Source organism: Diprion similis, chromosome 1, assembly GCF_021155765.1.
Source record: "Diprion similis isolate iyDipSimi1 chromosome 1, iyDipSimi1.1, whole genome shotgun sequence".
Taxonomy (NCBI): domain Eukaryota; kingdom Metazoa; phylum Arthropoda; class Insecta; order Hymenoptera; family Diprionidae; genus Diprion; species Diprion similis.
In genome coordinates this window covers 12539442-12556623 of record NC_060105.1, presented here as the reverse complement: position 1 = coordinate 12556623, position 17182 = coordinate 12539442, and the positions used below count along the sequence as shown (strand labels likewise).

The window sequence follows — 17182 nt, the reverse complement described above, 5'->3', positions numbered from 1 at the left end:
TACATTATAATCCTCTGTATGTTCGAGTGGTGCAAATACCAATCGCACAGGATTTTGGCTAATCATTTTTTGTTACCAAGTTACGGTTGAAAATTATTCTTGAGATCAAAATAAAAAAAAAAATAAAAAATTATACCTATGCCATATCCACTTGGGAAATAATGGACTGAGATGAATATTGTTTATTCATAATTAATATTAAAATTAAAAAATTGCAATATATGGTTTGCATGCTGCTAGTTTCGCACGCAAATGAAACTCTGAAAATATGATTATACTTTTTACTATACAAATTTAGAAAACTCTGTCACATAATTTAGCAAATCCTTTTTTCGCCAACATTCTTTCTTTCTTTATTACAAACTTTCCATCGTGCCACTGTATAGAGTGCTTCGCCAAAATTTGATTCAACTCTGTCTACTTGTTGATTGATCTATAAAAAATACCGATTTTATAAGAAATTCCGAATTAGACAAGTTTCGAAAGCGCCAAACTCCGAATTTTTTGATAACGAACCTTAAGGTATAAAAATCAAACTTTGACAAAACATCAAAGTTTCGGATGGTCCAAAACCCGATGCTCAGAGTTCCGAAAGTTCAAAGTTCCAAAAGGGTGAAATTCCGAAAGGACATAACTCCGCCGACTCAAAGTTCCGAAAGTACGAGTATAAAAAAATTTTCAAATCTAAAACACCGAAATTCCGAGTGATCAAAAATTTTTAGTTCCGTGAATTTCCGGGATATTTTTGGAATATTTTTGGATTAGAACTTTGAGTCATCGACTTTCCGACCATTCAAAACTTCCTTGTATCTTCAAAGTTTGATTTCCTTACTTCAAGTTTCACCACCAAAAAAATTCGAAATTAGGTACTTTCAAAACCGTTCAAACCCAGAACTTCAACCCCCACCCCGACGTCGTGGTTACCAGCCAACAATAAGACCATTGCGTCACCGTAAAACGTCTCTTACGAAGAAATTAATTGCGCGTCTGCACGGTGCCCACACTCATCATTGCATACCTATAATACTCACTAAATGGATTCGCAGATTGATCGCACTGTGCAAGGAGCTAAACATAACCCAAATGCACCGAGCCAAGCTTGCGCTCTAGACACCGCGCGACGTGGGGGTCGCCATAACGTCTTTGGCGTCACTCTTCCCTAGTCGAGGGGAACAATTTGTCTGCACTCGGAAGTCTAGCCGGTGTTTCAAAAATACACATCAACTCCCTCTCACCTCGTCGAGTCTGAATGCTATAGTCTCACGTCGAGTTCGCGTATCTTCGTCGGCCGGCCGTTAACGAATCGCGACGTCTTCGACACGTGACTAAAGGTAAATATCGTCTGATGCGACGTGATCGTATCTGGTCCAGATCCCACCGGATTCAGATCTGGGGATGGATGGATGGATGGACGGTCTCCTCGTGGACGCAATGCGTCGTTCTTAGCTGAAGAGGGGAAAAGGGTTGTTGCGTAAGAGTCTGGACGTCGGGACGTCGTGGCGTCAGTCGGTCGAGCGCCGCAAAGCTCTACGGTACGCGAAAATATAAAAGCCCCTTTCAGCCGTGCGTTTTTTGCAGAGGAGTATAGTGTATGCGTATATAAATATACATCCGTGCCCACAAAGGAGAAGAAATCATCGAGCGAAGGTGATGGGTGTACACTGTACACGATCTACGTTATGAATTATCAGGTTTAATTTTCATCCTCGGAAGTCGATCAGATCGTATCCTACGCGACATCACCCAGGTCAACTCACGTCGCAGTCCGTATGGGGTCAAGGTCATTGACGGTAGACCAAAATGGCGCTCGGATCGCAACCTCTGTCGGGAAGTGAGGAGGGGTGGAGGGATCGAAACTCGAAGAGGGGGGGGGGGGGGGGGGGGGTGGCTCTTATAGCGTTAATTTGCACTCCGATTGCAATATTAATTTGAAACCGATTGCTTCAGGCCTCTTTTATAGAAAGAATATTTTTTTACAAGTAGTTCCACTACGACTGCTGACAAAAGTTTCCATGAAATCTTAGTTTTTTATTAGGTGGATGTGAGGAAAAATAAAACTCTCGATGACTCTCTCGAAAAAAAAAAAAAAAAAAAAATGCAATCGATTCATGAAAGCGACTGTCGAAGCTATGAGAGTACAAACTGTCATTCCTGATGGGGTCGTTGCAATAATTTTGAAAGTATTTCTGTGTTTGAAAGTTTGCACTCCAATTTTTTTTCATTAACGTAACGGAATTGAATTGATGCAATATCCATTTCTAAAAATTTTCAATGTGCCCCACAGAAATCCGTGCAGTTTGATTGCTTCCAGTTCTAATATACTGGTAATTATTCTAATTAACAGAATTAGTAGATTACTGAACTACTGTATTAATTACGAAAAAATGTGGCCTAAAAATATTGCTACGAAATACCTGTTCTAGTCTCGTGAAAATATGAATTTATAACTCCTAAACCACGAAACTTTTGGTATCGCATTTGAAGCTAGTATTAGATATAATGCAATGAAAAAGAGGATGATCAGTTGAGAAAAGATTGTGAAAGAATAGTATCGCAGTGACAAAGCAAATTTTGAATAGTTTTTTTGTCAGAGTTACGTTATTTGCATCTTATCACGAGGAATCATGACTTTAAGTCCAGATGTGATCTTCCGATATTTGTCCGCGTTAAATTGAGGGTGAAACCGAAGATCGCAGCTTTATCCATGTCCGATTACATGAAGTTAATATTTTTCTTTGAGTTGTACTGAAGTTGGCTCTTTAAAATTGAAATCCATTAATGTAACGCGGTCAAATCAATCCTCAAAGTGCGAGAAATTGCAGAAAATCGTTTGCATCGAATAACTCATGTTGAATCCTCACTTCCATCATTCACGTCAGAAATTTTGAAGTTCGCGAAGTGTATTTTTTGAAATCTGATTTTGAAGCAATGTTAAATAGATTTTTAATAAGACTTGCAATACTAACTATTTACTAAATAAATATTATTACCTAAGTCACTTATTTTTAGTCTTATCAATTTCACCTGAATGATGGAATTTAGTGGCGCTGAGTGTTTGTTGAAGAGACAAGAAGTGCGGGAGTGAAAATTTATTCCACATGGTTCGGTGTTATAGTTTCCAAAATAGAGCAACCGTTAATTTTCGTAAACTTCTTATCGATTCGGTTTATATTATAGTTTTGTAAGGATTACACTCATCTGTGAAATTTGACACTCTACGAAAAACAGACAACAGTGGTAGTGCATAGATCACCTGACAGTGGACCCCTGAAAGTGTTAATTGCGAAGGAAACTTATGAAGGGCCTCGCTATCGCACCGAAAACCATCTCATCCGAAATCAGGCATATTTGGGATATCGATTGGAAGCAGTAAACGGTAGGATTTTCATAAATTAGGTCACGTTGATCAGATGCTATGTCAAATAAATGTTAAACAACATCATCGCATCATTCGATTCTGGGTATTCCGATAAACTAATTGCTGCAGGATCCATAGTCATGGAATAAAGATATTCTTAAGTGTCATCCTGGTGTAACGGTTCGAAAAATAGATGATTTTCGCGATTTTTTTTTCGCTGGTTGTAATACGCTCATCAGTTAGATTTTTTTATCTTAAATCAAAGCACTCATGACGGATAGAAAATAAATTTTTAAACGTTGATTTTTATTTTTCATTCTTTTTCAACATTTTTTTAACGGTTGAAAATGTCTTCGAAAAAAGGAGTCCTAACGGTGTTCACGGTTGTGGCCCCAAATGTTATCTGATAAAAAATATGTAACATAAAAATTACCCATTTGGTGGCCGTTTGAGAAAAAATATAGAATTTAGCTTATTTTTTTGACTGTTTGATGGAAAATGTTTTTTTTTTTACACTAGGATGATCCCTCAAGATTTGGACCATTTTTCACACGTACTTACACGTGAAAATATATTTTGAGATTCAAAATTACAGGCTGCTCTTTGTACAGAAAAACGTACGATTTGACGATTTTTTCCCTTTGGTGGAACGTTTTCATAAATAGGACCCGCAAAAAAAAAAACGGACGTACGTATAGAAAGAACGAAATTCTATTTAGTATATACATCTTTTGTTTCGAAAACCTGCTAGGGAGGCTAAAAAAACTCGCCAAATTTCATAATTTACGGTAAACATTGCATGTGATAGTAATAATGCCGATTTTACTTGGAATATTAATCATGTCCTGGTCGTTTGTTATTACTTTTAGCCCCGTGAAAATAACACGAAATTCCATTTTGATAATGTTATCCAAGCGCTTATGGGGGGGGGGGGGGGGGGGGGGGGTGTAACGTTGATTCGGTCAAAAAACAGCATATTTTTAGAAACTTTTTTTTCAAAAATATGGTTAATATAAATTCATTTATTAATAAAGCATGCAATAAAGTGTCATTCTAAGAGTATTCTCTGAAATTTTCATTTAAAAATATGAAGACATGAGCTGGTAATAGCAATTCTTACAATTAGTGGGCGCATCAGAAAAATGATGCTTTGCGGTGGACAAAGGAACACTCGTTACTGGATTATCCGAAATGAAAAGATCAAAAAAATGTCATCAGCCGATAGGTTTTTCAAGCTAACACTGTCAAGTTTTTATTTCTATTTTTTTTTTTATTTTTGGATTTTTAGTAGTGGTTAGAAGTCAAAACACAGATTTTTGACCAAACAGTGGACAATTCAATGATTATAAACATGAGTTAACATTAAAAAAAAGAAAAAAAAATTGACAGCGTTATCTCACTGGTAATCCATAGAAAAAGTATGCAAAGTTTAAGAAAGATCGGTACACTAAATTTCGAATGGGAGTGTCCACCGACTTTGAAAACGCAACTTGTGCGAAAATCGACTCAAGGATTTAAACAAAAAATTGAGAAAATAAACACTAGCAAACAAGTGTATTTTTTTTTTTTTTTTTTTTGTTTTTGACTTACACAAAATCATCAATACCAGGTCCATACAATAGAGGGCTTTCACCTTGGATGCAGTCTATTCATTCACATTCCTGCCGCGCATGCGCTATAAATCGTATGGGAGGGGGGACGAAGACTAAAAATGATCTATCTCCGTCAGTTTTTTTCTGATTGATTTGAAATTTTAACATAATAATCTTGAAATGGTGTACATTGACATCTGAAAGAATTTTGAAAAAATCTATTGAAAAATTGTGTGCCTAATTTGTTCCTGGATAGTTAATAACTTATTGCTGTCTAAAGGATTATCAAACATGAAATGGAAATAAAACTATCACTAAATCAGACAGTATATGCCCGGGTTCATGAATCTGGGCTTCAGGCATATAAATAACCTTACTTCAGTGATACTTTTTTCTGGGTCTATAGCGCTTCGCAGCTTGGGTCGAATTCTCTAGATGGAACGATGACTATTCTTACTTCACACTCTGTACATACCTGTAATAACGATAAAATCAGACATTAAATTCATGCTCTGAAAACTGATAATATCGTGTGGGAGTCAAAATCCTGAAAGATCAAAAAGGATATGAAGGGACGTATCAACAATGCGCGTGCAAGTATTATTCCGGAAATGATAAGCAGAGCTGGGAAGTCCTTCAATATGCGTATTGAAAGGTGCATTCAGGTTGATGGAAAAAAATTTGAGCACCTGATGTTGGAGTAGTGAATTTGCCGATACAATTCATTCTCCTTGAATTCCCACCTCCATTACTTAATCGTGAATTTTGGAGCCCAGGTCACGTTGATGAACATGATTCCACGCATTTCGATGTCAGCTTTTTTGTAGTGAGCAAGAAAATAAGTGGTCCGATATAAAAAACCATCCCGAACACCGAAATCATATAAGATATGCTCTTCAGATGACATTCACTTCCAAAACTCATTTTCTCTCTTCAAATGCAACAACTTTTTCCTACGAAACTTTTCGGACAATCAATAATAACCGAATTATTCGAGGTGGCAGAGTCAAATGGACCACCCTGTATAGGTTAATTTGGATCTTGCAGTGCGCTATTGTACCAGCAGTCGGTAACTGGAGAATTGTGAAGAGATGATCTCGGCATTACTGAAGTGAATCTCGTCTTGAGTACGAGATGCAGTGAAAACCTTTCATTTCCAAAATATCAAAGCAGTTTCTATAGTTCTACAAGCGCATGAAATCATTTTTTGTTATGGCATTATTCACTAGTTTACTCACGCTCGAGGTTTTCCCAGCAGACAATCGAGTTGCAAGTGATGAGATAGTTTCTATCCAGATTGCTGACGAAAGCTTTAAATACACGTAATTATATAGCTGAGAGTAAATTGGTGGATCTAAATTTTGAACCCTGAAAAAAATTGGACCCAACGAATTTAATAACTGAAACTAATAGCCGAAGGTAAAAATCATATAAATTAATGATTATTTTTAGGATAATGTTACAGACAGAATTCATTTAATTGTAAACTCGCAGTAGAATCTCGTGGCTTAAGCGTTAATTGATTTGAACAAAGAAGTTTTCTACTACCGTAAAGTCGTATATATATATATATATATATATATATATATATATATATACAGTTTTTCTATTCATTAAAAATACATTTCAGTGTTGGTTTCATTTAAACACATGAAGCACGTCAAGAAATCACCTCGTTGAGTGGCCATCTTTGAGAGTCGTTTTCACCCCTTTAAACCGTTTTTCCGCAGATAAAAAAAAACGTGTCTCTTAGTTTTCAATGTTCGAGTCTTAACGAAATCAGAGGGGAACACAAAATTGATATTTCTTGTCAATCATAAAAGAAGAAAAAAAAAAAAAAAATTGTCCAGCATATTCGAAGTTGAAATTTGGCAGAAAATTACAAAAAGAAAAAAAAGTAAAAACAACTTTTTTTACATTGCTGTGATGCGGTTAACCCATAACAGATATTTTCACAAGTCATTACGAAAACCGCGGTTTTTCGATTCCAATCTCGTCTGTGCCGAAAAATTCTAAATTTAAATTTTCCAACCGAATACCGTGACGCCCATGACGCCCATTACTGCTCGAGTCTGGCATCTAACACGCGCCAGAGAAATCTTTCAATACGACAAAAATAACGCGACCGTTAATACTGTGATCTAGCGACGATGTCGATCAAGGGGGAATTCAAATTTCACTAGTCAAGGCTCGTGGGAAATTAGCGCGTCCGATTGTACTTTTGTAATTTCCTCAAAATCGTTCAGTCCACGTGTCAGCAGTGAAACGGAATAATGAATATACAAGGATTTTCTACCGGATGAACAGATTTGAATGATAATGAATACCTTAGCCCATGAATAGGAAATACCGTGAGGTTGAAGTTTTAAGGTTACTTCAACGATCCACGTTTAAGAAGATCGTTCCTTCGCAGCTTTAGGATTGTATGAAATTGAGCTAATAAATTATGAAAAAAGAAACGTGTTCGTATTTTGAAAAGACAAGTCTTTGAAAATTGTTCTAAAATTTTGCACCGATTTATTCTATGATATTTGGTTAATTTAACGTTACTCATTTCAGCGTGAAGAAACATCGTAAGGTTTTTAGTTTTTGACGTTTTCGAATATCAATGACAAATTTCTACGAACTTGAAGTTAGTAACGTTACTGTAATAAAACATTACCAGCAAAATCACTATTTTATTAATTTTACAATGATTTTGAATGAACTGAGATTTAAGATTTAGAAGTACGAATGTTTTTGTTTAAGTACGGTTTACTGAATTTCAGACTATGCCAAAATTGCGAAATGACGGTTTTTCTTCAACTTGAATCGTTACGACAACGATATTAACTTGAATATGATTATTTTCTGCGTTATTGTGATTGATTTCGGTTTATTGTCAGGTGATTTTTGACACAGCAGGATACTAGAGAAAACTTTCGATTCAAGGACTTTTTTAAGTTGATTTGATTGAGTTTCAAAAAGATCAATATTTTGAAAAAAGGTTATATCTGGGGTATGAATAAGTGTACTATAGCTAAAAAATTAGATACATACAAGGAAACCTGGCACCTCTACTGGCTTTAAAAGATTTAAAAAATGCAAGTATGCTATAAGTAGAAAAGATTTTAGAAAATCTGCAGATCGATCTATATCCGTGCACTGAATAACTGAAACAAAGTCGTCAGATATCACAATGACAGAATGCATTGCTGTCGTGAAAGTCAAGCCAATGTGAGTCATTTGAAAAAACTGAATTCGAGCCAGAATTAATTTACTGTATACAATTCATGGCAATCAACCGTCGGACGTGATTTTGAAAAAAATTGATTCCGTTAGGTGTCGCTTGAACTGAAGATATTGTAACAATCTAATCGTTACGGAATGAAAAAATTAGGTTCGTGAGCTTGTAAAGCGAATTAACAGGCAGAGAAATTGAAAGTTGGAAAAAATGCTGCGTGTTTTCAGTTTAAAGTCTGGAACGAGATGATAATATTGATTCACGCAGCAACCTTATTGATGTTGTGAAATATGAAAGCCTTTACATGTCTTTCATCTATGACGACTACTAGATAAGAAATTATCTATTGCAAAATGGGTGATTTCACCTTTTGTAACAATATTAAACCCCCGCGGTTTTTGATAGCGTAGGCACGTGTGTCACCAGACAAACTTCATTTTTTTTTCTGAATTAAAATAATGAAATCGCACTAATTTATAAGCTGATTATTTCGATACAGAAGAGTAGAAATCATACAAAAATGTTTTTCGAAAATAAGGGGGGAATTTGGCCTTGACCTTGATGGACCAGCTTCAGAGCATCCCGTTCGAACACCTTACGAGTTCATAAAATATTACCAAATGGATGATTTTATTTTTTCAATTTTGTTGTCTGTTTAATTAAAAAACTACCGCATCAATCAGGTCTCAGTTATGGTCAGTTCTAAGTTAACCCTTTCAGTCACGCGATTCAATTTTTTTTTTCTTGGCGCGGAAGTGTGATTATCGACGATGAATATGAATTTGATGTCAAAAATTTATCAAAACCAAAAACAGCCCCTCAAATGGGGTGAAAATGGAGTGATATATCAAGCTCGTTTTAGATAGTGTGACATTCACGAAAATAACTTTTTTCCATGTGTTTATTTATAACAATTGTAAACTATTAGGAATTCACAAAAAAGTTTGAGTTTTTTTTTTTTGTTCACCTGAAAATGCAAAACAATCAGGATTTCGCACAGAATATAAAAACAATTTACAAAAAAATAGAAAGTGTGCCACTATAGTGGCTTCTTTGATTGAAAGGGTTAAGAAAAGCCCCGTCGATTGTGATCAAAATCCATTCATTCGTTCTGCAGATAGTGTCGATAGAAAAAATTATTCGCGCACATTCACACAGACTTGAATTCAAATTTTGGAGAATTGATTCGTTCGCTCGAAATTAATCACTTTAAATAATTATGGTCAATAATTACCTATAAAATGACTGTTTCCATGATTTGAAAAAAATCTAGTTATACATCTCATATCGTGAAGTGTTAGAAGAAACATCAAACTGAATTTAAAAATTACAAATTAAACCATCTGAGAATAATTGATAGTTTTTGTGACTGATCATCGTTTTTTTTTTTTCTTTTTTTACAAATTATTATTTTCCGCTACTAAAACCACGGGCAATAATATAATAATGTTGTGACAGATATTGAACCAGTATTTATGGTATGTAATTAGTCATCAAAAATGAATTCAGAGGCCAATTACTAACAGCGTTATTATTCACCTTTCTCTCATTCTCGATATCTTCGTAGCAGAAAAAAACCTTACTGCTAGTTGAATTAAATTATATATGATCCTCAAACAGCGTTGATTTCGAGCGAAAGGAAAGATAATCACAACGTATAATTCTCGCCTTTGATGTAGGATCTGTACGTAAGACTTGCGTAAAAAACCTCTGGGAACCACCCACGCGGAAAATACCCAGCCGTTTTTGATTGATCACTTCAAAGGATATTCGGATCACGTACTACATTTTACAGAGGTAACAATCAGGCTCCCACAGGACCGAGAAAACTTCAAATGCTGATGGAGACTTCGTGGTATGTTTGCAGTGAAGATAGGATTACAGTGCGAAGAATTATAATACGAAGTTATTTTGCAATTAAATATCGGAAGCTACTGCGGTAAAGAAAACGAATCCACTGATAGGTCCATAGGATTGAACGTCACTTGACAAATGAGTCCAACAAAATTGGATCCTGAAAAAAATGCGGAACGCTGTTTGTTCAAGGATGTGTATGAAATTGTTATTTCACTGGCATAACGGCGGAAGTAACGCGAAGAAATTTTCTTCAACAACATAGATTTTGTTGAAGTCCGTTCACTTCAATCCGGTATTTCCCTTATTTGCTCCAAATATGATGACTTCGATTCAACGATTTTGAGTTTGTTAGTTTGTCAAAATGACTTAGTCAAGCGAATTCCTTGTTTTAAGAAAAGCCTTTCTTGTCATGATCGAATTTAGTATGAATCAGAGTGAACCTTTCATTTGAAGTTTATGCATTGTTTCTCCAAACTGCATCTTCGACGACAGAAACAATTTGGTACTTCAAATAAAATGAGTTCATACTTTGTTGGTCTAACCGGAGTTAGTTTGGCATAACTGGTTGCATCAGTTGTACCAATTTGTTTAACAATAAGAGGTAAAAGACACGCCACATGCTTTGAAACAAGGAGAGAATACGTTCATCGTAAACGTCAGTATAATAGTACCATAAACGGCCGCTAGGCGGTGAACTTTCTCGCTACGGAAGTGGTTTCAGAGATACTTATAAGACCGGGTAGTATGAAGGAAGTTAGATACGAATAAAGTAAGACAAGTTCGACCTCAGAACCAAAAAAGCATCTCTATCAAGTTTGCAGTCATCGAAATTGATACTGCCGACAATTAAACAAATGCAATTGTCACATGTTTAGTTTATACTGCAACAAATACGAACAAAACAATGCTAAGTGCGGTGACGTACTTAGATTGTCTCAAGAAAAAGAAATTCAGTTTTATTGTTGAGGCGACGTTTTTTCTACGCATTTTGGTTTTTGAGAACGTAGAATTTGCGATTAAAATCATGATTTTATTAGATTTTGCTCTTTTTCTTTGTTCTTCAACACAAGACTGTACGGAAAACGTTAAATCAACCAAAAAATTGTTTATTGTAAAGCTGTGTAGTATTTTTTTGGTAAACTAGAGATTCAGAAGAAAGAAAATCGAATTTTTCAGCTAATTATTGCTTTTTTGAGTCGTATTAAAACGAATACGAAAATTTCAATAAAATAAATAACTGAAGCCAATTTTGAAAAAACTACGCTCACTCCTAGGGTCAATGACATCAAATCTTACAAACACTAAGAGCACGCAATTATCAAGAGCAACAAAAGCACTGTTGACCAGTGTAGTTAAGCGGTGTCAACCGGGTAAAAACGTTTACTTAAAACGTTCTTGTGTGTTTTCATCTTTCTCACCTTGTACAACAAATACGCGATCACTGTCACTTGCAGAATCAACCTTAAATCTCTCCGATAATTCGCGCGGTAAAATGCAATCACCGAGGTCATTCGCATGAGGAAAAACCGTGATTTATACTAAAATTTCCCTCTTCGTTTTACCAAATTAAACATCCGGGAACATAAAGGCCTCGTTACATAAAAATTCATCAGGAGAAAGCAATGCTCGGGGATGTTTCTCATCTTTTTCCGTAAAGCATTTCCTTTACAACTTTTCCCCAGTTATTCTGAAAGATATTCACGCTCTTCCGAAAAATCTCAGTCACGTTTCACGAGTTGCATAAAAGCTATGAATCTGATTAGCTTCACTGAATTATATCGTACATTTATTTCTTTCTTATTCACAAATCGTTTGAAATATCGCTGTGAAAAGTTTACTTTTATTATAACATTTATTTCAATAATCTAAGATTAATGGAAAAAGAAAGAAAGAAAAAAGATCGAGCCCAGTTTTGAGACATTTAAAATCTTCACTTTGCGATTTGTTAATCAACATTTTTGCAACCTCTTAGATATTGCTAATGAGACACACCACTTGTCACTCTTGTGCCCTTCTCTATGGTTTTACGGAATGTTGACGAAAGTTGATGAATATATAATATGATTGATGAAACTTGTAAGATTTGTGTTAATAATTGTAACAGCATCTCGATTGCTGCACAGAGACATAAAATATTCTTATTGTTAACTTGTTAGTGGTGTTTAAGAACTGACATAAAATAGTATGCAAGATAAATAAATAAGATATGCAAATTGAAATTGTAGTATTTCCAAGCAATGTTTTTTGCCGTTGACAATTCTATATGCACTTCACTCAATGCAATTGTTCGTAAAAAATGATGTTACATCAAAGAACAATATTTTATCATTTAGAAATGAGTAAATAAAATGAAAACAGTACGTACAGAGAGAGGATTTATCGATTTCACGAAAGATGGTATCTCGTTTGGTTAGAAAAAAAGTGTCAAGACCAACAATTTACATTATCAAGTGAAAGCGCATCGATCTGAATTGAGAAAATATTTCTAATACCGAATCTAGTGAATTAAATCTTTTATATGACACAATCAGGATTTTTCACGTGTGTTTTCCGTGCACAAAGTACCCGTTTCTATAAGGGTAGAGTGACTCTCAAGAGTTGAAAGTAGTCTTTTCTTCACTCCACGCATGCGCAGTCGCAACCATATCAGACATCACGTGACCCTAACCTCAATTTCATGCGTCGTGAGAAAACGGGAAAAGATCGAATCCAGGTAGATTTTCAAAATGTTTTTCGATGATGAGTATCCAAAAAACTATACAAGTCATGGTTCGTATTACATAAAACCCGAATGATGACGTAACAATGTGACTCAAAGGTAATAAAATCGGCAAAGACATTCACATGTTTATTAATCTCCGTAATAACGTCAAACAAGGAAATGTTCATTACTCGACTGTAATATTTCAATCGATGAGAATATTATTCATCGTACTAAAAATGTGCCCTCTTGTTTCTGTTTTAGATTTGCTAATTGAGAATGCGCAATGACACAGAGAATTTACCAGTGGTCTTCGAACCCTCACGAGGGACAGCAGCAGGACTTGCAAATGGAACCCCTCAAATTAAACTCACGCCGCCAGGAAAAAATCCCCTCGAGGTGTAAGTATTCATATTCAGTAACCTCAATGTAAACTTATTTTTACATGCGATTCACGTCATACAATTTACGCGACCTGCTACAATACCGTAAAAAGTAATTCAAGAGCTTAAATGTATGGGGCATTCCACGCCAACTCAACCTACGTGGGGCTCTCACCATTTCTGATTTGAAAAAAAAAAAAAATTCTATAATTTGGCTGATGGGAGTCACTTTATAGGTAGCGTCCAAAATATGTTTTACAAATTTGATGAAGTTCTTTTATTCTTTTGTGCAACCGTGTCGCACAAGTTTCGAGGAGTACAGTTGAATAAATTTTAATACTACGTCATAACGTTATTTCTGTTTTACCTATAGTAACTCTTTCAGCCAGAATAGTTGGTAGAATTTTTCAGTGCGATGAAATTTGCCAAAACCGTACAATATTTTATTGTAATGTTTCTTTGATTATTGAATAATCAACATCGACTGATTTCTTGAATTAAGAAAGTCCGACTCAGAGAGCCATATAGTGGTTAGTATTACGGAAGTATTCTGGTCTAAAAATTTGGAAAAATTGATTTTTTTCCTCACATTATTATAGTTATATCTTTCAAGAATATTTTGGCCCAAAGTCGATATCAAATTTCCAAAAATTGAGAAAGTTATGAGCACTAGAGTGATACAATAGACAACTGCTCGGTGTGCACCTCAATAGATTTATAGGCTTCAAAGAAGCTGCGAATGTGGTAGAAAGCCTTTTATTTTCTCTAGGAATCGCCGATCGACCGTAGGAAAAAATCTCATTTCAGTTAATGCAGAAATAAATGTTAAAAACGAAGTCAAAACTTTAAGTGCCACTTGTAGAAACGGTCCTCTCCCATGGGAACCCATAACGAACACTACCAACGTTTTACAAAAATATAAAAGTTCCATCGAGGTTTTCATTCTGTTTAGATTAATTCTACTTGACACATCTTTATAGATAATAATTCTCATGATGTTAAAAAATGGCGTTTCGAAAAATTTTCTGGCTACTTATTTATTTTCCATATTATCGAGCTTCCATGTTCAAACTTTGGTTATTTGAGTACAACAATTCTATAATTCTTTCTTAATCCTTAACTGGCACTGTGGGATATGAGACGACCCCAGCTAATTCAACGTCAATTTAAGCCACTTTATATCGTGAAAATGATTCTCGTCATACCATATCTTATTAGTTTAAGCTACCCTCTTCGCTCTCGACTAGATTACGTTACTGTAGAAGCATCAGTGCAGTTGCGTCAATTAAACGAAACGGATGTGAGTCTCCAGAGACCCCAGTGTGCCAGTTATAATTATTTGTATAATTGTTTAATATAATTTATTTTCGTTAAATTTTACTATTTTTATGTGTCAAAAGGTTAGTACTATGTGTTTGGGGGTTGATTTTTTTTTTGGGGCATTCTCTAATGATACCAGATATTATTTTGCTCATGTCAGATGCCATGCTAACGGGTAGATAATTATGATCTTTTTTAAATCCCTTTATCTTAGTAATCTGTCATTTATTAAACAGTTTTGGTAAAGATGTATAATTTGTAAAAATGAGTAATGCTTATTTGGTTGAAATTCGTCCTTTAAACTTTCGAAATAAATACCTTATTTTAAACTCCAGCTTCTATATAATTTTTGTTCTTGGAATGTTTAATTTTAAGAGTGCCCACCTAAAAATTCAGCTCTTAATATGAAGATTTGAAAAAATTCTGTAATTCTCTGTGAAAGTTGTTCTTTTTGTGGTTTTTCTCATTTTCCAATTATTTTTCATATTCAATTAATTGATCGCGAACATGATACGTAAAGTTTCTAAAGTTTTTTTTTTGCCGAATCAGGCAGAATAGTTTATTTAGGAATGCTCCAAGTTTATGGATAAAGCTTCTTAGCTTGATATTTGAAAAAAAAATCCTAGTAGGGGTCTGACGGCAACATGTTATGGGAGTTAAAATTTATTACTTTGTGAATTTTTTGTTTCGGGAATGCATGAAAGAGATTTGAAGTTCAGAATTTGGAAATTCCCAGACTACATAATTCGGAATTATTTGGTGACGAAACTTGAAGTAAAGAAATTAAACCTTTACGAAACACCAAAGTTTCAAATTGTTGGAAATCCGACGGCTCGAAGTTTCGAAATGCAAAATTCTGAAAATTGAAGCGACGATAGAGCAAAGTTCCAAGAAATAAAATTTCGATAAAGTAAAATTTTGAAAAATAAAGTTTCGATAAAGTAAAATTTCAAAGATTAAAATAAACTCACACAGGGTAGTTCACTCAACGATTGGGTGTAAAAAATTAGAAAAACCAAAACAAAGAAAGATCAAAGTGGTAAAATTTCACCAAGCCAGGAATTCGGAGAACTGAAAATCTTGGATCCTTCGGAATTTTGATGTTTCAAGTTTTTAAATTTTCTCATTTACGTACTTTCGGAACTTTGAGCGTCTGGTTCTGGACCATTCAAAACTTAAATATTTCATGGAAGTTTGATTTTTTTACTTCAAGTTACATCACCGAAAAATTCGAAATTCGGCGCTTTTGGAACTTTTAAAATTGCGCAATTTCAACCCCACCTCGAATGCCTTTTAACATTCATCCAAAAAATATCAAAGTTTGCACTGTCTGTAAATGTCTAATACGACATAAAAAAATGATTCGTTACAAACAATTGTGCTGTATTAAGGCTTCTGAGAGACTCTTGTATTTTTGCAACGCTATTGGCACCAGCCTCTGAAAATCGACATCGAACAATATTAAAATAAACAATAAATTTCCTGAAAAAAGCGTAACACTTTTCAGTTCTCGATCACTTTTCAATGAGAACACTTGACAACCTGACATGATTATGCAGTTGCTACAACAAAATACAGTTCATTGTATGCCACTGTGTTTTATATATAAATTTTTTCCATCGACCTGCAGTTATCTATTTCTTGCAAAGGCAACGGGGTTGCATTAATCTCAGGTTATGTTTGACAGCTGTCAGTTAAAGCAGTTTTACTCGCAATTGACGACTTGGACATACATAACAAAAATGTGGTTCTTTTGTTGAATACGGAATATACGGACGAAGTGGAATATAAACACCCTTTAGAAAAGAAATCGATGAATCGGTCAAGGTTGATAAAGATCTCATATAATATCGTGTTATTGCATAAGCTGCAGTATTGTAAAAATTCATAACAATGATAAACAATTTTTCGAACCTCAATTTTGCCGAGCAATCATATGAGTTCATCTCCAAAGTCACGGAACACTTTTGTACTTCTTTACCTACACCAATTTGATTTTAATTTTTGTGTAAATAGTCAACGTCTCGAACTACTGTAACTCCTTTTTTTTCAAATTTTTTTTGTTTTCTATTTTGTCAGAATCACAAAATCGATTTTTGAATAATCGAATTCTTGCAAATAAAAAATTTCGAATTAAAAAACAAAAATTATATCTGTGCACACAATAAAAAACGACTTTCTGTACTTCAAAGATAATTTTCCAAAGTTTCTTAACGTCAAAATTCAAAATTGACATTTTTTTACAATTCTTAGGATTTTAACACAGGCATAACTATGCTTAATTTTTCGTTACGTACTAGAGAAGCACTAAAAATTACAATCAGAATACCATGATTTTGATTACTCGAAAAATCCATGATCCAAGATTCTCAAGAAACTAAGAGCCAAAAAAAATTGAGAGAAGTAGGCGTCGTACTTTCTGATATTTAATATCAACTCAAAAAATTAGAATCAAAATAGTGGTAGCGACGTACAAAACTGTTCCAGGAAAAAATTCGAGGAACGACTCCTGTACTAACTAAATAAATAATATTTTGCATTGATTTATAACATAAATATAGAATTACACAGATTAATCACAGAGATGATATATTTTGTTTAGTTACTTTAGAAAATGAAATCTTCGCTAAATATTATGTAATATTATTATTACTTTAAGCGCAGTGAATGGTAATTTCACAGTAGAGGAATAACCAGTGGAACCATTTGTCAAGGGTTAATCCACCTGGCCATCAATTTGATTTATTT

General features: G+C 34.5%; 1 protein-coding gene across 7 annotated transcripts in view; it reads left to right on the top strand.

The window, feature by feature from the left end:
- LOC124408098 (multidrug resistance protein homolog 49-like) overlaps positions 1–17182 on the top strand; it is a 60136-nt gene that overhangs the window by 22093 nt on the left and 20861 nt on the right. For 3 of the 7 annotated variants that reach the window (XR_006929397.1, XM_046884819.1, XM_046884787.1), the window contains exons 1-2: positions 2995–3376; positions 12996–13132. Coding sequence is in view for 6 of the 7 variants with exons in the window: in XM_046884819.1 (XP_046740775.1) it covers positions 13011–13132 (122 nt within the window). In the remaining variant the exon portion in view is untranslated. Of the gene's footprint in view, positions 1–1175; positions 1332–2994; positions 3377–12995; positions 13133–17182 lie in introns of those variants that run through there. The other 4 variants (XM_046884801.1, XM_046884827.1, XM_046884810.1 and 1 more) reach the window with 3 other exon arrangements.